The sequence below is a fragment of the Globicephala melas genome, chromosome X (assembly GCF_963455315.2).
Source record: "Globicephala melas chromosome X, mGloMel1.2, whole genome shotgun sequence".
Taxonomy (NCBI): domain Eukaryota; kingdom Metazoa; phylum Chordata; class Mammalia; order Artiodactyla; family Delphinidae; genus Globicephala; species Globicephala melas.
The window spans coordinates 81,943,728-81,963,578 of NC_083335.1; the positions used below are offsets into that span (position 1 = coordinate 81,943,728).

The 19,851-nt window shown below is 51.2% G+C and overlaps 2 protein-coding genes across 14 annotated transcripts in view; both read left to right on the forward strand.

The window, feature by feature from the left end:
* The window catches only part of IQSEC2 (IQ motif and Sec7 domain ArfGEF 2), a 76,080-nt gene extending 73,096 nt beyond the window's left edge, over positions 1 to 2,984 (forward strand). For both annotated transcript variants that reach the window (XM_060293049.1, XM_030850998.2), the window contains 2 exons: positions 31 to 80; positions 685 to 2,984. In XM_060293049.1, the coding sequence (XP_060149032.1) occupies positions 31 to 80; positions 685 to 1,650 (1,016 nt within the window). In that variant the 3' untranslated portion in view covers positions 1,651 to 2,984. The remainder of the gene's footprint in view (positions 1 to 30; positions 81 to 684) is intronic.
* A 6,939-nt stretch (positions 2,985 to 9,923) lies between these two features.
* Positions 9,924 to 19,851, forward strand: part of KDM5C (lysine demethylase 5C) — a 31,966-nt gene continuing 22,038 nt past the window's right edge. For 3 of the 12 annotated variants that reach the window (XM_030851023.3, XM_030851031.3, XM_060291882.2), the window contains exons 1-7: positions 9,926 to 10,555; positions 14,944 to 15,021; positions 17,276 to 17,398; positions 17,692 to 17,862; positions 18,239 to 18,373; positions 19,119 to 19,242; positions 19,351 to 19,532. In XM_030851023.3, the coding sequence (XP_030706883.1) occupies positions 10,406 to 10,555; positions 14,944 to 15,021; positions 17,276 to 17,398; positions 17,692 to 17,862; positions 18,239 to 18,373; positions 19,119 to 19,242; positions 19,351 to 19,532 (963 nt within the window). In that variant the 5' untranslated portion in view covers positions 9,926 to 10,405. Of the gene's footprint in view, positions 10,556 to 14,943; positions 15,022 to 17,275; positions 17,399 to 17,691; positions 17,863 to 18,238; positions 18,374 to 19,118; positions 19,243 to 19,350; positions 19,533 to 19,851 lie in introns of all 12 variants that reach the window. The other 9 variants (XM_030851028.3, XM_060291880.2, XM_030851026.3 and 6 more) reach the window with 7 other exon arrangements.

A 19,851-nucleotide genomic window follows, 5' to 3' on the forward strand; every position in this document is an offset into this window, starting at 1 on the left:
TGACGCTGGGCTCCTTGCTTGTGGGTGCAGGGAAGCGGGGGCGGCGTAACAGCGTGGGATCGCTGGACAGCACCATCGAAGTAAGTGCCAGCTCCTGCCCCACTTGTCCTCTGCATGAGCCCTGCCCCGCCGCCCGTGGAGCCCCAGAAGAGGAGGGGACCTGTTGCTTCCCCCTCTTCCCTGCCGGGAACCCTGCGGCTACTTCTCCCAGCCAACCACTCTCTCAATCTGTCCTCAACTCTGTCTGTCCTCACTCTGCCTGTCTCTCAGTCTATCTTCCACTCTCCCAAGGCCCCTCTCAACCCCAGGGCCGACTCCAAGTAGTGATGCCCTTGGAGTTGGGCCCAGAGAAGCTCTTACCTCCAAGTCCTGCTCTTTGACCCTGAGCAAGTCACTCTGTCTCTCTGGGCCTAACATGCTCCCTGTCTGCAAAATGGGGATGAGGAGGAGGTACTGCTAACTCTTCCTCTCCCAGCTGAGGCTCAGATGAGATAGTGGATGTGACAGCAGAGCTCTGCAAGCTGGGGGCGCTCCATGTACAAGTACAGGACTGTGACTTGGTTTTCATTATGCCGTGGGAGGGCCCTGTCTCCCCAGCTCCAGCCCTCAGGGACCGGGTGGAGTTTAGGGTTGGGGGTTTAGGACATCTAGACCGGCCTGACTTCCACCCCTCCCCCCTTCCAGGGGTCTGTTATTAGCAGTCCACGCCCTCACCAGAGGATGCCACCTCCGCCCCCACCCCCGCCGCCAGAGGAGTACAAGAGCCAGAGGCCCGTCTCCAACTCCTCATCCTTCCTGGGCTCCCTATTTGGAAGCAAGCGGGGCAAGGGGCCCTTCCAGATGCCACCACCGCCAACAGGCCAGGCCTCTGCCTCCTCTTCATCTGCTTCTTCCACCCACCACCACCACCACCACCACCACCACGGTCACAGCCACGGCGGCCTGGGGGTGCTGCCTGATGGGCAGTCCAAGCTCCAGGCCCTGCATGCCCAGTATTGCCAAGGACCGGGCCCGGCCCCGCCCCCCTACCTCCCACCTCAGCAGCCCCCTCTCCCCCCACCTCCTCAGCAGCCCCCACCCCTCCCGCAGCTGGGCTCCATTCCACCGCCTCCTGCCTCAGCTCCTCCCGTGGGGCCGCATCGCCACTTCCATGCCCATGGCCCAGTCCCAGGCCCCCAGCACTATACCTTGGGCCGGCCAGGCAGAGCTCCCAGACGGGGGGCCGGAGGACACCCTCAGTTTGCTCCACATGGCCGCCACCCCCTGCACCAGCCCACCTCCCCCTTGCCCCTGTACAGTCCTGCCCCCCAGCACCCTCCAGCCCACAAACAGGGCCCCAAGCACTTCATCTTCAGCCACCACCCACAGATGATGCCAGCAGCAGGGGCCGCTGGGGGCCCTGGATCCCGGCCACCAGGGAGTTCCTACTCCCACCCCCACCACCCCCAGTCACCATTGTCACCGCACTCACCCATCCCACCCCACCCCTCCTACCCACCCTTGCCCCCACCCTCACCCCACACCCCACACTCGCCCCTGCCGCCCACCTCCCCCCACGGCCCACTGCACGCCTCTGGGCCGCCTGGCACGGCCAACCCACCCACTGCAAACCCCAAGGCCAAGCCAAGCCGGATCAGCACCGTGGTCTGATGAAGGGAGAGTGTGAGCTGGGGACTAGGGAGGTCTGGGGAATCTGCAGGAGAGGGGCCTCACACCCTCTCTGCTTCCTCAGTTTTTCCAAAACATATATACACATAGACATGTCCTCCTCCCCACTGCCTCCCTGCCTTGGGACCCCTCCTCTAACCCCCAACAGTCTCCATGGGATTTCCTTCCAGATTCGAGACTCCTTGCCACTTGAAGCCTATACGCAAGGCTCTCAAGCTCTGGGGAGTGGTGAGGACCTTTCAGAGATCCTCGTCCTCTTTCCTCTCTTCACCCTCCCCCCTCCCTTTCCCTGGAGGTCTAGTTGGGTGGCCTCAGACCTCCGGGCCAGTGTGAGCTCCCTGTCAGCTCTGGCTGGTGGGGAAGGGCAGGTGTCGGGAACAATGAGGGTGAAGGCTTCCCCAGGGCACCTCTGGCCGCGTAGGGCCAGGAGGGAGCTCTGTAGAGTTGTGGCCAAACCTCAGCTGGCTCGGCCCTCTCTCTGACCTCAGGGCCTGACCACGCACCTCCATGTGTCTCTCCACCTGCTGGAGGACATGGAGCATCAGTGCACGCGGTGGGTGGGCCCCCACTTATGCTGGTCCCCAGGTGGGGCAGTGCGTCCTCTTTGGAGCCAATCTCTGCCCTCTCTCCAGTGGGCCCCAGCCCAGACCTCTTCAGCTTCAGGACCTTGCCTCTCCTTGCAACGTTCTTATCCTGATCAAAGTCCAGACAGGTTTGGGGCGGGGGGGCTCAGGTCTGGGATGAGAAGGGCGCTGCCCTCCCTCACCCATATTGCATGCCCCCCATTCCCTCACACCTACCCCACCTACAGCTGAAGACAATGCACTTTATAGATATTGCCCACACACACCTTGCTGGGGCAGGGCACCCAGCATCAGCCCTGGGGAGAGGGGCTCCCAGAGGGCCACCGTGAGCCTGAGATGTCCTTCCTGAGGCAGAGATTGGAGCCATCAAAGTGGGGGCTGGGAGCCAGGATGCCTGAGTCCTTCTGTCCGTCAAACTCTCCGCTGCCTCTCCAGCCCTTTTACAGCCCTGTTTATTTATTATAAATATATTTTTTACAAGCCCCAGCTCCTCTTCTTGCCCCGCATATCCAGCTCCTTTCTCAGCTCCTGCCTCCCTCTCCCCTCTCCACCATGGGCTGCAGTACAGACAGACAGATAGACCCTGGCTGTATGAAGGGCCAGGGACCCCAGGGCTTGGGGGTGGGGAAGGGCAGCAGCGGGAGGGGCTGTATGGAGAGGAGCTGGGGTTTAGGCATTGTCTTTTTTCCTCCTTGTATATAAGAATGTATATTTGATGCCTCATAAAAGACCTTGTGCTCACCTCCCGCCTCTGCCTCCTACTTGTGCCCCCTCCCCCACAGTGGAGACCCGGGAGAGAGGCCTTAGCCCAGGGAGGTGAGGCGCTGATGGTAGAAGCTCAGGCAACTGGGTGGGTGAGATGCTTTGGTTGGGTGGGAGGTGGGGGTGAGGGAGGTTTTCCTGTCTCGTTTCATTAACGATCTGCATGACAGAGCAGAGCGGCAAGGGTCTGGGCTTTGGAGTTGATCCAGTTCAGATCCTGGGGCTTCCCCTTCCTAGCGCCCTCGGGAAACTGAGTCTCTGTTTCCTCAGTTGAAAACTTGGGGTGATAAGCCATTGCCACGTGGGATTGTGATGAAGGCATGAGGTAACGAATGTCCAGCAGCCAGCATGGAGTAGGTGCTCAGCAAGTTAGTTCCCTTCTCTTGCTTTCACAGGTTGGATACTTCCTCTACTCTTGTGGCATCTATTCTCACCCTTCCTGTGACTGGCCAGGCTTTGCCCTGGAGCCCTCTCTCCTTCCCCACAGCTGGGCCACATTTGTGTCCTTAAGGGTGTGTGTGGGGGGGGCGGATGGTGACCTGGGCCAGGAAGTGAGGGCTAGATACATCCATTTTAAGAGCTCTGTGTACGTACTTGGGATGTTAGATAACAAATAGTTGAGCTCTGTTTAGTTTACAGAGGAAGGGTCAGGCCCAGAGAATGGAAGGGTCTTTCCCAAGGTCACACAGCAAGTCAGGATGGGGCGTTCCTGACTTCTAGTCCAGGCCCTTTTCCAGTGCCCAAAACTGCCTCCCTATAAAATGGACATGTTTCCAGCACCACTAATCATGTCCTGGGTCTCAGCAGAGCCTAGGAGGAATGGGGGACACTGGCTCTTGGTTAGGGTCAGCAGGGTCCCCAGAAGCAGCAGTCAGTAAATATTTGGAGGGCCTTCTTAGAGTGTGGAATGGCCTCTAAGAGGGAGCAGTTTGGATGGCCCCACTCTTAAGCAGCTGGGATCAATGTCTTTGTTTTCTTCCTCATACGCACATTTAAGCAAAAGCAGCAGTTGGGGCCATCTAAGCATTTGGTCCAGAATCAAGTCCAGTCAGCAGTTTTTTTGTTTCTTCCCTAGTGGACCAAGCTGGACTGCCTTTGGTTGTTCCCACTTCTCCCACCTTCAGCTTGATGCTCGTTTTGTCTTCCCAAAGCTCAGCTTTTAGTACTCAGTCAGACTTGACTGTTGCCTTTGGCAAGTCACCTTCTCAGAGCCTGGTCTTTCACCTGTAGCATACGGATAATAGTCTTACAGGACAGTTGTTAATAGATGGATGTGAAATGCCTACCTCCTGCCAGACACACAGTCAGCTGTTCTCGGCCACCTACAGAAACAAGTACAAACTCCTTTGCCTTGACGTTGGAAGTCCTCCACCACATGGCCCTGGCCAATCTCTGTAATCCTCTCATTTCTTGCCTACACTTTGGCCATCCACTCACCACTCCCTGAAAAGATCTGTGTGTAATTTCCAAACTCAGTATTTTACCTGTGCCTTCCCCGCTGCCAGATGTACTCCCCTAACATCCCTGATGAAGGTTTTCTCACTCTTATGAGCTGGCCTTAAAGGACCCATCCCTCACAAAGTGCCCTTGATCACATTCTCTGAGATCCCTCACATCATTATCTATCTTCCCCACTAGACCATAGCTGGCACAGATATGACACTGGTCTGAATCACCTCTGTCCAGAGTATTGCCCAGCACAGTGCTTGGCACAGCACAGATGACACTAAAATGTTTGTTGATTTGAATGAATGAATAGTTCTTTCTAAGCTAAATCTTAAAGTATCTTGGCATTGGTTGATTTATTGATTGATGCAAGCTTTCAGGCCCCTCTGGAACCCCCTCATGCTTCTCTCAGCTCTCTCCTACCTTCTCCTCCTCCTCCCTTCCTCACTGCAGTCCCAGCACTGGGCCATCCCTGCTCGACCCTCCCCCTCTCCCTGGAGGCTCACCATCCAGGCTGTGGAGGGGTGTTGGGCTCCTCACCTCCCCATTTCCCTGAGGACCTGAAGACAAGGAGTTCACTGGCTGTCCTCAAACGTTCTACTGCCAATCTCTTTGGCAATGTGGATGAGGAGGGATGACACACAAGAAAGGACAAAGGTCCTAGAATCTCACGGAGTTCTTATCTTTATCTAGACCAGTGCTGTCCTGTTATAAGTCTTTCTGTGAATATGGAAATGTCCTATACCTGTGCTGTCCAGTATGGTAACCCCTAGCCACATGTGACTATTGAGCACTTGAAATGTGGCTGGTTGCAACTGAACTGAGGAACTGAATTTTTAAATTTAAATTTAAATAGCCACATGTGGGTACTGGCTACCATATTGGACAATGCAGGACAAGGCTTTCAGAAGTAGACAGCCTAGGGGGATGATGTCAATACAATATAGTAATAAGTGCAGTCCCAGAAGGAAGCACAGCATGTGTGGGAGCACAAAGAAAGGGAAAACCCAACTTGGGGCAGGGGTCAGGTAAGCGTTTCTGGAACCGCTCCTTTAGCTGAGTCTTGGAGGGTGAGTAGGAATTAGCCCAGTAAAGGAGGGCATTTGTCAAAGGGAGCAGCATGTGCAAAAGCCTGGAGGTGTGCGAGTATGTAATGTTAGCAGAATAATGAGAAAGAAATGCGAGAGGGCAGCCCAGGTGGTGGGCATGGCACATCCCAAAGCAGAGGTGAGCAGCCCCCATATCCTCATTCCTCTGTTGCCAGCAGGTTTTCTCACCCAGGCTTCGCGCCTCCAGGGTCTCTGTAGAAGCTGAAGAAAGACCAGGTGACACGTTGGGCTACGTAGTGTCTCTGTTGTAAAGCTATTATTTTTCCCTCCGTAATTAATGAGTATCTTGAGGGGAGATGCATTGGCATTATGTAACTGTCTTGTTACTCCTCAAACTTTCACTCACTAGTTTTAGCATTTACTGATGATTCTTGAGGTTGCCAAATGGTGACTGTCCAATGCCATCATTCTTTTGACATGGATTAGTTGGCTCTCCAGTGTAAAGGAGAGCTTTCCCTTCTCCTATGTTTATGTATTTATATTCTCATGGACCATGCTTGTCTATCATTTTCAGTGAGTTATAACACATTAATGTCATTCTTTATTTTGATGTTCAAAATGTCCCAGATTTGGCCAGCAAGAGGCCCTCCAAGCTGGCTCCTGTGTCCTTTTGGCAGGTCTCCATCTTTCCTTGAGCACTTCCTTGTTTTCTGGCACCACAAGATGCTCCAGTCTCATCTTGTACTTTCCCTGCCCCAGCCCTGGAGTCAACCATTTTTTCCAAGGAGACCTGGAAATGCCTGGTTGACAATGGCATCTAGGAACCAAGATTTGGGCACTAAGTGTTATAGCTACGTTTTCAGGGTTTGCTTTTTTATTTGGAAAAAGTTTGAGCATCTATTGATGATTTTCTAACTCCATCATTCTTTGAAGGAAGAGCTTTCCCTTTTCCCTCATTTTATTTATTTCTATCAGTGTGGAGTCACGGATTCTTATTTTAATGAGTTATAATCCACTACTATCATAATTCATTTGGAATTATCATTATTTTGAATATATCATTTTATTGTCATGCATATGTATTAAGCACATAATATGCATCTCTCTCTCTCTCTTTCTATGTGTATATATATATATATATTTATCTCCATAAATTCACATAGAGACCTTGATATCTTGAGGAGGCTCTTTTAATAATCTTGGCTAGAGTTAGTAAATGGCTCTCATGGGGAGCAGAAGATTAGAAAAAGGCATGGGGAGGAGGGGGTAAATTTCAGAGCTATTTAGGAGTTAGAACTCACAGCTCATACCTACTTCAGAATTGGAAGGGACCCTATTTTACAAATCAAGAAAGTGAGGCACAAAGTCACTGTACAGTTCATCCAGAAAACGTGGATGGATTGAGTGTGGTCGAGAGCACAGCTGAGCATTCCAATCACTGCTCCGTACCAGTTCCATGCCAGACCCTCTCTTCCAGGTGGGTGGGTGAGGCCAACCGAACCCCCAGTCCAGGGTGAGCTCCCTGGTGCGTCCCAGTTTTTAACCCTGCAGTGCCCAGACTCAGGCAGGTCTCCAGCAAGATCCAAGGATTGAGAAAGGATTCCATTTCCTGAGCACCTGTGGTTTGGAGGGGGGAGGGGGCACCATCTGAGATTTTTACAGGCAGAATTGTACAGCAGTCAGACAGACTTGGGTTTGAACTCTGCCACTTACTAGCCATGTGACTTGCTTAAGTTTATACTTCGCTGAACTTCGGTCTCCTCATCTGTAAAACAGGGATACCAATACCTATTTCATAGCACCTGGCCTTTGATGAATGGTAGTTATCATGATCTCTAATCTTCATAACTACCCTGTGAGGAAGGGTTTACATAGTCTCATTGGATAAATGAGAAAATCAAGGTTCATGGAGGTGAGGTACTTGGTAGATCTCAGTAGGTGAATGTCAGCTGCAAGAAAGCAGGGACCATGTCTGTCTTGGTCACCATTATATTCCCAGGGCCCAGAAGAGTGCCTGGTGCATAGTAGGAATTTGATAAATGTTTATGAATGAATGAATTGGATCTGACTGGCTTCAAAGACTCTATGCAATTTCCATTTGCCCTTCCAGGATGGTGCGGGTGGTGTCCCAGCTAAGGACCTCAGAGAAGGCTTTGGGAAGGCTAGGCTGAGCTGAGACCCCAAACCTGGTCTCCTGACTCCTAATTCATGCTCTTTGCCCTTCACTGAGCTGCCTCAAGATGGAAAGGCCAAACTTCCTTCAACCTAGGATTTGGCATATTCTTTTATCTTCTTTGTTCTCCTCACCCTTCTCCTGCCTAGTTCTATCACTGGTAGGAGCAAATGACAGGAAGAGCATTTGACCCCGAGGCAGCAACTTCCCGTGTAACAGTGGGCAAGTTGTTTAATCTGTCTGGAACTTGGTTCCTCATCTACAGAATGGGTAAATTGACCTACATCTTTCCCAAGACTGTTGCAAAGATTAAGGGAGATAATTGGTATGAAAGAGCTATGTGGGCTGTTAAATGCTTACACATGTGAGAGACTAGTGATTTTTTTTTTTTTTTTTTTTTTTTTACTGTTATTAGCATCACCTCACCTAGCTTTCTGTTTCCTGTCCAGACAGTTGTTCAGTTGGGTCATTCACCTGTGTTTCAGGTGGAGAAGGGTTGAGGTTTCCCCTGACACCTAGAAAACTAGAAAGGAGTTGTCACTTACTATATGTATCACTTGGGACAAGTTTCCTCACAAGACAAGTAGGGATAAAGGTTCCAAACATTCAAGGCAATCTAAGGGTTCAGGTGGTAAAAAAAAAATCTGAAATCACTAGGCACAATGCCTGACACAAAGGAGATTCTTAATGGGTTTTGACACATTGTTGACTCTCAGAAGTAAAAATAACAGTTAACAGATACTGAGGGCCTTCTATATGCCAGGTACTGTACAACAATCCTGCAAGGTAGGGATTATCATCTCCATACAACATCATTCAGTTACATAAGTTGGGACTTACCCAAGGGCACATAATTAGAAAATGGCAGAGCTGGTGGGACTAGAAATCAGGACTCTCTGACTCCAGGGTGTGAGCTCCTACCAGTGTTCCCCACTCCCTCAGAGCGAATGCCCTTAGCTCAGTCGTGAAGTAGGCAGAATGATATACCTAACTGGGACATGGTATGTGATTAGAAACAGTTAACTGAATGGAGGAATGACACTCTCCATCACCTTCAAACATATTCAAGCTTACAGCAGATGCTTAATACATCCAGGAAATGTTTGCAAAGAGTATGTATTATTTTTAGTCAATATATACTAAGGCTGCTCAAAAATATTCATTTTTCTTTTGTTTACTCAACATTAATGTACTGCTTACCATGCCAAGTGCTAAGGATGTATAAGGTCACAAGGTCCCTGCCCTTAAGGAATTCACAGTCTGATGGGGGAACACAAAATAAGCACGTTATCAGCATGTATGTAACTAATATGTGCACAGTAGGTGTTCAAACTACATGTGGTAGGCCCACAACTGATGAATAACTTAGAGCTCCTCAAATGCAGTAGACGTCTGACATATGGGCAAAGTACTGGTTTGATACTCAAAGTAGATGCAATAAACCTATTCAGAAACTGCTCACAAACATGCACACAATAGGAGCAGATGTACACATAGTAGGTACTCAAATGCAAGACAGGCTATACACAATAAATACAATCCATGTACACAAATATTTGATAAGTACACTGTAGGCTCACAAATGGGCAAACAGTAGGTGCTTCAAACGGTGGGCACTGGTAGGATACACTCAGGCTTATTTTGTAGGTGTACATGCCACAAATGTGGACACGATAAAAGTGCACACATAACAGGTGAAAGTGTTCATTCAAATGCTGACTGACAATGACTCTTTGGGGTTAAGAATGGAAGCCCCATCTCTGAGAGGTCTCTACACGCAAATTTGGACAAAATAAATATTTTCTTCCTCTCCTCGGGACCCAGGATTCAAAAAATCCGCAATCCCCGGGGAGGGAGCAGCATCCCGACTTCCTTCGTTCAAAGCCCCAGAGGTATCAGCGCCTAGAGCTGGGAGCTGTGTACTACTCTCCTAATCTGCGGGCCTGCAGAAGGGTGCCTTGCAATCAGGCACCCGAAGCCGCCTTCTGTGGCCCACACCGGAAAGACCCGGGAGAAAGAGAGCGTGTTGGGGCGGGGCTCGCGCCAGGGCTGAGGTCATCGAGGGGGTGCCAGTTCGGACCCACCACCCACCAACGCCAACTCCTCTTCCGGTCTGTCTCCATAACGCGCATGCGCAGCACTGGCCTTTAAACGTGCACCGCCGGTCCACCGGAAAGAGGATCCGGCAGTTAATTACACTTTGTTCCTCCGCCGCTGAGGCGGACTATTTGCTCTCAGTCTGGGAAGCACTTTTGAGTTCCTGCTTCCTGATAGGGAACCCACGCCTGCCGATTCAGCTCAGTCTCCACGGGATGAAGGCTCCCTAGGGCTTGGCCTCACGCACGTTATACGAGGCTCGGAGGGACACCCTGCGGAGGGATCTGGTTTGTTGTGGTGAAGGGAGGGGGGGAGACGCTGACAAACCAAGATGGCGGCGGCGGCGATGAAGGCCGCGGTGGTTGGGAGGTAACTGTGGTGTTGAAGGCTGCGGTAGTTCCGAGGCAGCGGCAGAGTTTGGAAGGAACGGAGCAGGACGAAGAGGTGGTAGCAGTAACGTCAGCCTGAGCCTCTCAGAGCGCGGCAGCTACACGCCCCCTGGGCCCTCGGCGGGCGGCGGCCGCCCCGCTTAGGGCCTAGTCCCCGAGCAGTGCCTCGGCTTCGTACAGCGGCGTCCGCCATGAGTCCTTAAGGGCCGTCCGAGCCCTCCAGTCCTAGGGCCCACCATGGAGCCGGGGTCTGACGACTTCCTACCGCCGCCGGAGTGCCCGGTGTTCGAGCCTAGCTGGGCAGAGTTCCGAGACCCTCTCGGCTACATTGCGAAAATCAGGCCCATCGCCGAGAAGTCGGGCATTTGCAAGATCCGCCCACCCGCGGTAAGGCCCTGGGCTGGTGGTCGCCGGCGACCAGGCCGGGGATGATGAACTAGGGTAGCGGGCGGAGAAGTCTGGAGCGGAGGGCAGCTCGAGCTGTGGGGAGATGGGGTGGCTGGGACCGTTGTGGATGCGACGCGGGTCGGAGAAAGGGTGCTGGGGCCAGGGGTCCTTTCGTGGTGTGAGGGCCCTAAGTCGGAGACCCACCCGCCACCCCCCAACTCCCACCCCGCCCTTCAGAACTACTCCTAGTAAGGTTCAAGACAGGGATGCCTAGTGGCCCCGGGGAGAGTTCCCAGAGAGGCACCCCGCACATCTCTTGGTTACCCCAAACCACCTAGGTCAAGGCTGCTCTAAATAAGGCTTTTCTCCCATTTACTGGCATCATTTCTCTTCAGGCAGGCAGTGTGGTGTAATGGAAAGATCACAGCTCTGAAGGGAGATAGATCTTAGTTCAGAACTCCACTCTGCAGCTTACCAGCTTTGTGACCTTGGACAAGTAACGTAATCTCTCTGAGCCTGTGAAATGGGTCCCATGAATGGTTATTTCGAGAATTGGATTAAACTAGGCAGCGTCTGTGTGTAGTAGGCACTAGATAAGTGGTAATTATTGTGACTGCAAAGGTGTTTGATGTGGTCATTGGTTTGCTCCTATGTGGGTTGACTCATATTTACTCACACCCTGCCAGGCCAGTCCATTTATGATAATATTCTGGGCTGGTAAGCCAGTCAGGAAATCAGTCTCACAGGCTCTATTTGGCTCCCCTGAGATGGGTTCAGGGAATTGTTCCCTTCTTTTCCTAGTCGAAGGCAATATCTGGGCCTTTCCTGCACATCACCGCCCAGGCTTGACTTCTGTGGAGAGTCTTGGACCAGTCAGTTTGGAGTGGGGTATATGAGTCCTTCCCAGAAGATTTCTACTCTGACCTGTCCCAGGATGTAGGAGGTCCCAGAGAATAGGATATTCTTGGACTCCCAGAAACAGAATGGACGGATGGAAGTCTGCCTCCTTTGGAACCCTTGATTCCCAGATGTCAGTGACAAAGGGCATATCTTTGCTCCTAGGCCTGGCTTCAGGCCAGGAGAAGTCCCCCAAGGGCTAGGATAGGCTGCCACCTTGCTAGCATGGAGGGGAAATGATGATATGCGTTGTTCAGTCACCACTTGGGATTCCAAGGGCAGGAATTGAGTTTGTCTGCAACAGGGTATTTTTGAGTAGGTGTCTCCTGGCTGAAACCAAATGGGAAACCCTGCTGCCACCTGAGGAGGGCACCATAGGCCTCCTTATTCAACTTGGTGCTTTCTGGTGTTCAGCCATACATCTAGGCTGGTTTCAGATGGATCCTCTGAGAGGTGTTGGGTAAGCTGATTTCTTCCTTGTTGGAGCTTGGCCACAGATCTCTGAGGTTTCCTTGTCCATGGTGAGGAAGTGGCAGTGGGTAGTGAGAGGTCGGGAAGGCCAGCAGAAAGGAGAGGCTGAAGTCCTGGACAGCATCAAGGAGGCACTCCCTGAAGTGGCCCGGCAGGCCTGTGGGAAAGAGGCATATCTGCCATAAGGGGTAGTTGAGGCTTGAATTTTCTATCTCATTTTTCTATCTTGGACTTCTTGGGGCAGCCTGGCCTTGTGTGGGTATTGTTACCCTTCTTTGGGGGACCAGGGGTGGGATAGGTGACATGTCCCTGGTGTGTGTGTGTGTGTGTGTGTGTGTGTGTGTGTGTGTGTGTGTGTGTGTGTGTGTGTGTGTGTGTGTGTGTGTGTGTGTGTGTGTGTGTGTGTGTGTGTGTCCGTCCGTCCCCTGCAGGGGGCCGTCCTTTGTTATGCTTCTCTTCTCTACCCCAACACTGTACTTCCCTCTAATCCAGGAGACCTGGCTCTCTCTGGTTTTTGTTCTGTTTTCCCCTCCGGTAGGGCTGCTCCTAGGCCTCCTTTAGGCAGCCAGGACTTCTGGCTGGAATTTAACGCACTCACCCAAGTGGTGCTTGGGCCCAGAGTGAGAACCTTTGTATGGGTGGGTGCTTGGAAATTGAAGGTTTGCCTGAAGGGCCATTTGGATTCTGAATTGCTAGGCAGGTGACTGCTACTCTTGGGGAAGATGGGTGAGAGGAGAGTGTTGGTATACTGGAGTAGACGCAGGGGAGCTTGGAAGGGTCTTGCTTCCTGCATCAGGTAGCCAACCTTTTTATCACCATCATGACGTAGTGAGTATTTGGCACATGGGAGTATGGGACTGAAGGCAGGATGAGGGAGCTTGTAGGTCCCAGGGAGAGCCAGGCAGGGAGATTTGTTGAACCTTTCCCAGCTATCTGTTGCATGCACAGCTCCTGCTCTAGGATTTCAGTTCTGCCATTTCCTGTCAGGTTGCTTGATGTTGCGCTTATTCTTATCTAGAACTTGATTCAGCAGGAAAGAAAGGTGCCTGGAGTTTGGGGTTTGAGCACCTTTCTGCCTGGATTACCTGCGCTGAGGGAGTGCCCTACTGATGGGAGGCAAGAGGGCATGGGGAGCTTGTCTGGGCTTGAGCCATATCATTTTAGTTTGAGGGTTTTTTGTCGTTGTTGGGTTTGTTTGTTTGTTTTTGCCCCAGCTTCACTGAGTCCCATGTGTTTGCTACCTGCTTTGGCGGGGGGAATATGTGTGCATGCAAGTATGAGTCCTCTGGCCCCTTTCTGTTTTTTTCTTTTTTAAAAAAAATTAATTATTTTATTTTTGACTGCATTGGGTCTTCATTGCTACTCACGGGCTTTCTCTAGTTGTGGCAAGCAGGGGCTACTCTTCATTCCAGTGCACGGACTTCTTATTGCAGTGGCTTCTCTTGTTGCGGAGCATGGGCTCTAGGGCACGCGGGCTTCAGTAGTTGTGGCACGTGGGCTCAGTAGTTGTGGCTCGTGGGCTGTAGAGCACAGGCTCAGTAGTTGTGGTGCACGGTCTTAGTTGCGCTGCGGCATGTGGGATTTTCCCGGACCAGGGCTCTCGAACCCATTCCCCTGCATTGACAGGTGGATTCTTAACCACTGCGCCATCAGGGAAGTCCCTGGCCCCTTTTCTCAAAGTGTGTGTACAGAAGAGGCCAACAGCTTTTCTTCTCTTTTACCATCCTCCTCCCCCGCTTCCATATGTATGCACATGTGCGTGAACAGTCGTAGCCTGGTGTAGTGCAAAGAGCCTTGGACTGGAGGTCAGAAGACAGGGGTTCTAGTCTTGGCTCTACCACTAACTCAGCATGTGATTCTGGAGAAATCATATTTCTTCTCTGGGCCTCACTTTCTCCATTCATTAAATGAGGGCACTGGTCTAGGTTACTCGAGGTTCTTTTCACCACCCAAGCAGGAGCCAGGATTCTGAGGAGGAAAGGACTGCGTGGGGTGTGGCGGGGGGGGGGCAGGCGGGCATTGGGAAGAAGGCTTTTCACAGCTGCCCTTTGGGCAGGACACAACAAGCTCTGACTTGGCAGGACAGAGTCTCCCCCACTTTCATTATCTTTCCCTGACTTCCCTCCTTCTCCCCAAATCCTCCCAATTCTTTGCTACCACAGTCAGTGGTGCATCCCAGCACTTAGGACACCCCTCCCCGCTTCCTCCCCTGCCTCTTCCTGTACTGGGCAGGTGTTTGAGAGTGGACCCACAGGAAGCCTTTCTGACCAGGTGAGTATTGCAAATTCTTGCTCCTTGTTCCTTGCTCTTCCCTGCAGTGTCTATCTCAGGCCTTTTAAACTGAGAGAACAGACACTAAAGGCCCAAACCTTTAAATCCTGCCCAAATTGGAGATGAGCTACCCTGCATATGTATTGGGTAGTGAGGTCAGCCTTAGATGTCAAGTCTTAATGATGATTCTTTTGAATAACATTTTCATTTGAAAACCAGTTTAATTTTCATATCAGTCTTATGAGGAAGCCAGGGCAGGAGTTCATATTCCCACCTTACAGTTGAGAAAACAGGTTCAGAAAGGTAAAATCCCTTAGCTAGTAAGTAGTGGCGCTAAAACATGAACCCAGGTTTTCTGACTCCAGATCCTGTGTGCTTTCCAGTACTTCCAGACTGTGTGTCCTATGTCTAGGGGATGAGGAGTTAATGTGGGCATAGGGAGAGTTTGAAGTCAGCTGTTTTGGGCCCCATCTCTCTATTTCTTAAAATCCTAGCACTGTACTGTTGCAGGGACTCTGAAGACATTTCCTAGGGTATTTGCATGGGGTATTGGATGTGGACTTGAGGGGCTTCTAAAGCCCTGTAGTGAGTTGTGTGTGTATGGGTTGGGTGTTTGCCAGGTTAAAAGGTCTGATGTGGCTAGAGGTCTGGGAAGGCATGAATGGGGTGCTGAGCTGCTTTTGGCGCCCCTCTGGTCTTGCACTATACTGGAATAACCCAACTCCCTTTTTTCCTCTGTACCCACTCAGGACTGGCAGCCACCCTTTGCTGTAGAAGTGGACAACTTCAGGTTTACTCCCCGAATCCAGAGGCTGAATGAACTAGAGGTAAGATGACTAGCAACTGGTGGTGGGGTTGGGAGAATGGATACCTGAGCTCTGATCCCACTTCCCTCCTACCTTCTCTGTCTAAGGTACTTTACCTAACTAGGCCTTTGTTCTCTCTTCTGTGAAATTGCCTGGAGGGCATGGAGGAAGCTTTAGAGCTCTGAATGTAACCTAGAGCAGGAGCATTTAGCATCCCAAATCTGATAGCCCCAAGGCTGGGGGTGGCCCTTTCCCACAAAGGTTTGCTACTTCTGAAGCTCCCCTGTCAACTAACCTACCCTGCTTGGGTCAACAAAAGAGAAACATGGGGCTGGTTGAGACCCTTTCTTGCTTGGCCAGCTGAATGTGTCCTCATCTATCCAATTCATCTACAACCCTGTGCTTCCTACCTTTCTTCCATGGTGCTTGGTAAGGTGGGAGGTGAGGTGGATGGGCAGGAACAACACAAGAACTGGTCTGTGAGGAAGCTGTAATGGTTACAAACTTGGACAGAGAGTCAGGCAGGTAGGCTTTTCCCTCTCCTTTATGTTCCATACAGGAAATCTAGGCCCTTTGCATGGGTAAGATGAGGTTCTCCACTAAGGACTTGAGAATGCCCCAGGGCAATGAGAGTAGATGCCCTCAAGCCAGTTCCAGAGGTAAAGTTCTGGAGTTTCCCATGGAAGGTGTAGGGTAGAGGTATGCTACCACTCCTCTCCCTCATTATTATGTATCCTCAAGCCTTACTAGATGTCTGGGGGTGTGGGGGTGACTATTAGGCCCAACCGAATACCCGTTACCTAAAAGCGTACTTGTCTTCTAGACCACAGTTCCTCAACCTTGGCACTATTGACATTTTGGGCCAGGTAATTTTTTGTCGTGGAGGGCTGTCCTATGCATTGTAGGATGTCTGTCAGCATCCCTGGCCTCTACCCACATAGTACCCTCTCCCGGTTATGGCAACCAAAAATGTCTCTAGGCATTACTTAAATGTCCCCTGGAGGGCAAAATTGCCCCTCATTGAGAATCACTGTTCTAGAGTCGGTCTAGGTGCTGTGCTGGTCAGGGCAAAAATCATCTCTTGTATGGGGTACAAGGTCCTTAGAGAAATGGATCTGACCAGGTCTGCTGGGGTATAGCTAGGACAAGGTGTAGCCTACCATGGGACAGGGACAGGTTTTCTAGAGAGATAGTGCTGGCTAATGAGGGGGAGGGACAGGGATGGGCCAAGGTTGGAAAGCTAAGGGGTTGAGGTGGAGGGAGTAGGGTTCCTGGCCCCTTAGGGATTCTCATAGCAAAGGAGCCATAGGGTGTTCCTTTCCACAAATAGACCTTACTTTTCCTCATCTGTGAAAGAACTGTCCCTGTTTTCCCCTAATGGGATCAGAGCAAGGTAATGAATGATAATGACTCACCCAGTTCTCCCTAGAACTAGGCCTTCTGATTAGGGTGAGGTGGTTATAGACTTGGGGCCTTGGGGAGCCCTTCTTGGGTCACTGAGATTTCGGGAAAGCATGGTACATGCCTTGTTCCTAGAATCTTTGGCCCACATTGGTTCCTGGGTAGGCCAGGTGGCAGTGCTGCTTTGGTACACCATCTCAGTTCTTTAGGCCATTCTATCTTTAGCATACACTCTCACCCTTCAGCTACCATGGAACAAATTTCATGGTGCATGTGAAGAGGTGAATGTTTTCTTTTGGAGCCTTCATTCTCTGAAACATGCCTAGAGCTTAGATTTAATTCCAGAGTTCCAGAGGGCATTCACTGTTCCTCTCATAAGTCTACCCTTCTGGGGTGAGTGGACTGGGCAGTTTTTTATTTCCCTCATAATCAGAAAACGGGTCCAGAGAATAGAACTGACTTACTCAAGACTATACAGCAGATTATTAGCAGAGGAAAAGCAAATACGTACGTTATTTGACACTCAGATCTCTTGGTACCTGCTGTGTGACTTGAGGAAGCAGGGACTCTCTGTAAAAGAAATGACAATACTTCTACAGCCCTGTCAGGGAGATTGAGAAAGAGTATATGTAAAGTTTTGGCTGTTATGACTCTACCTGCTCTGTTTTGGGACCTTGGGCTTCTCCTCTTGCCTGGAAGGTGGCAAAGATAAGAGAGGTGGGCGAGGTGCTACCTAGAGTTGGGGATCCAGTTCACTGGGAGAGGCCCTGGGTAGTGGGCTGCTCTGCATCCCTTCTCCTCCCCTAAGATTAGGCCAGAAGATAGGGGTCAGGTAGAGGGGGAGGCCGGCCTCTCTGAGCCATTTTTTCTCCAGGCCCAGACGAGAGTGAAACTGAACTACTTGGATCAGATTGCCAAATTCTGGGAAATCCAGGGCTCCTCCTTAAAGATTCCCAATGTAGAACGGCGGATCTTGGACCTCTACAGCCTCAGCAAAGTAAGAACAGGTTTTTCTCAAACCCCTCCCCACCCCACACCTTAATATCCTTGGTACTCTGGGGGCCACCTTGGTTTGGATATTGGATCTCTAGGCTACAGTGGAAGGGGCACAGCCTGGTAGCACACAAGCTGTCATCAGAACTTCTTGGCATCTCTTGGCTGCAATTTGAGTCTGAGTGGTGGAGGTAGGAGGGGGTAGCCTCCAGTGAAGTGAGGGGCTGGAGTTGTCCTCGTTGTCCTTTCTGTACATACATACAGCACATCCACGTCCCTTTCTGCTTGTCCTTACAGATCGTGGTGGAGGAAGGTGGCTATGAAGCCATCTGCAAGGACCGTCGATGGGCTCGGGTGGCCCAACGCCTCAACTACCCACCAGGCAAAAACATTGGCTCCCTGCTACGCTCCCACTATGAACGCATCGTTTACCCCTATGAGATGTACCAGTCTGGAGCCAACCTGGTGGTAAGGATGCCGAGCCGGGGTGGGAGTAGGCTTTCCCCTGCCAGATGCAAATTTCCACACTTGTTCTTAATGGAACTGGTTCAGAGGAGTGGACTGGAGACCTGGAGAGGTCTGGGAAGAGATGGAGTTTGGTTTAGTTGGGGAGATGGTTGCGGGGAGGGGGTTGGAAGGAGGGATGGCATAAGCAGAGGCATGAGAAGAATTCCCAAAGTGTGTGCTGGTGTCAGTGGCCAGTTGAGCAGGGCCTGTTGGGTGGGTGGGTGGCGGGCGGTGTGAAACCACGGCTTTGGTTGCTATTGGGTGAGGGTAAAGGGAGGTCCTTGCTGTTGGGAGCTGGGGCCCCATGCCCTGACCCTTACCCCTCACCTGTCCCCAGCAGTGCAACACACGTCCATTTGATAATGAGGAGAAGGACAAGGAATACAAACCCCACAGTATCCCCCTTCGACAGTCTGTGCAGCCCTCCAAGTTCAACAGCTATGGCCGGCGAGCCAAGAGACTACAGCCTGATGTGAGTACTTCCCTTCTTCTAACTTGGAGCTTTGGTGGTGAAGAGTCCTCTCCCTTCCCTCTGACCAAGGTTCTCTTCCCTGTTCCACTCTCCCTTCTCTTGGTTCTCTGAGTTCTGAGCAGTAGTGTGCCTCTTTCTGGCTTCACTCTTGCTCTTCCTCTACTCTCAGCTGAGCTTCTGAGCTGGGTTTTGATCTGTTTGTATAATATCTTTCCTATGTCTGGTGTTCTTGCCTGCCTTGTTCCTTTCCTGACTCACTCTGCTCATAGGGGAAGAACTCTTCTTTTTCTCCTTATAACTATATCTTAGCCTCAGGAAGAAGCTTATGTGCCGGCATTCTTCTGGGCATTGGGGATACAACAGAGAACAAGATACACACTGTCCCTGGGCTCACCGAAGCATGTAATTTACCAGATCATATTAGTCACTGCCATTTATTGGTAGATTCAAATACTTAGATTTCTTTATATATGTTTTCCTCAAACCCCTTGTAACTGTGAGATAGGAGTTAATATTCTCATTTTACAGTTGGAAAAACAGATCCCATCTTAATTCCATTCCAAGAGAGGAATAAGGAGGGAGTTCACTTACCCTCAGTCTCCAAAAAGCAATCTGAATTCTTGCCTGGGCCCACCTATGCCTCCACCCTGGCATGAACTCATGTGGTAGAGTCCAGGCTGTTGTTCTTTTAGGATGGGGCAGTCTGCCCAAGATAGTCTTGATTCATTTCCTTCTTTCCTTCCAGCCGGAACCCACAGAGGAAGACATTGAAAAGAATCCTGAGCTGAAGAAGCTTCAGATCTATGGGGCAGGCCCCAAGATGATGGGCCTGGGCCTCATGGCCAAGGATAAGACTCTGCGGAAAAAAGGTGAGGCCTGACAGGCTGGGGCAGTGTGAAGAATGGCCTCACCAGGGGAGAGGAGCCTGGGCCGCGACTTTCAGACTTGTACTTTAGAGCCATTCTCCTCTCTCCCAGATAAGGAAGGGCCCGAGTGCCCCCCCACCATAGTGGTGAAGGAGGAGTCAGGCGGGGACGTGAAGGTGGAGTCACCCTCACCCAAGACCTTCCTGGAGAGCAAGGAGGAGCTGAGTCACAGCCCAGAGCCCTGCACCAAGATGACCATGAGGCTGCGGAGGAACCACAGCAATGCCCAGTTTGTAAGGACCTAGCCCTGCCTTCCTAATGCTCTGCTTCTCATCCCTTCAACGAGCATTTCCCCAGCATGGCACTGGACCAGGTGGCATTAAGCAGAAAAGTGGGCCTGGTGGGCCCTGCCCTCAGGTAGCTCACTTAATTGGGGAAACAAGGCCAACTCACATGGAACAAAGAACAAGAAAGGGTGATCAAGTGCTGTCAACATGAAGTGCTGGAAGGGTGCAGAGGAGGAGACTCCCTCTCCATTGCTTCAGGATAAAGGCTAAGCTCCTCATTACAATGCATGATCCAGTCCCTGCAGACCTCTAGCCTCATTCCCCA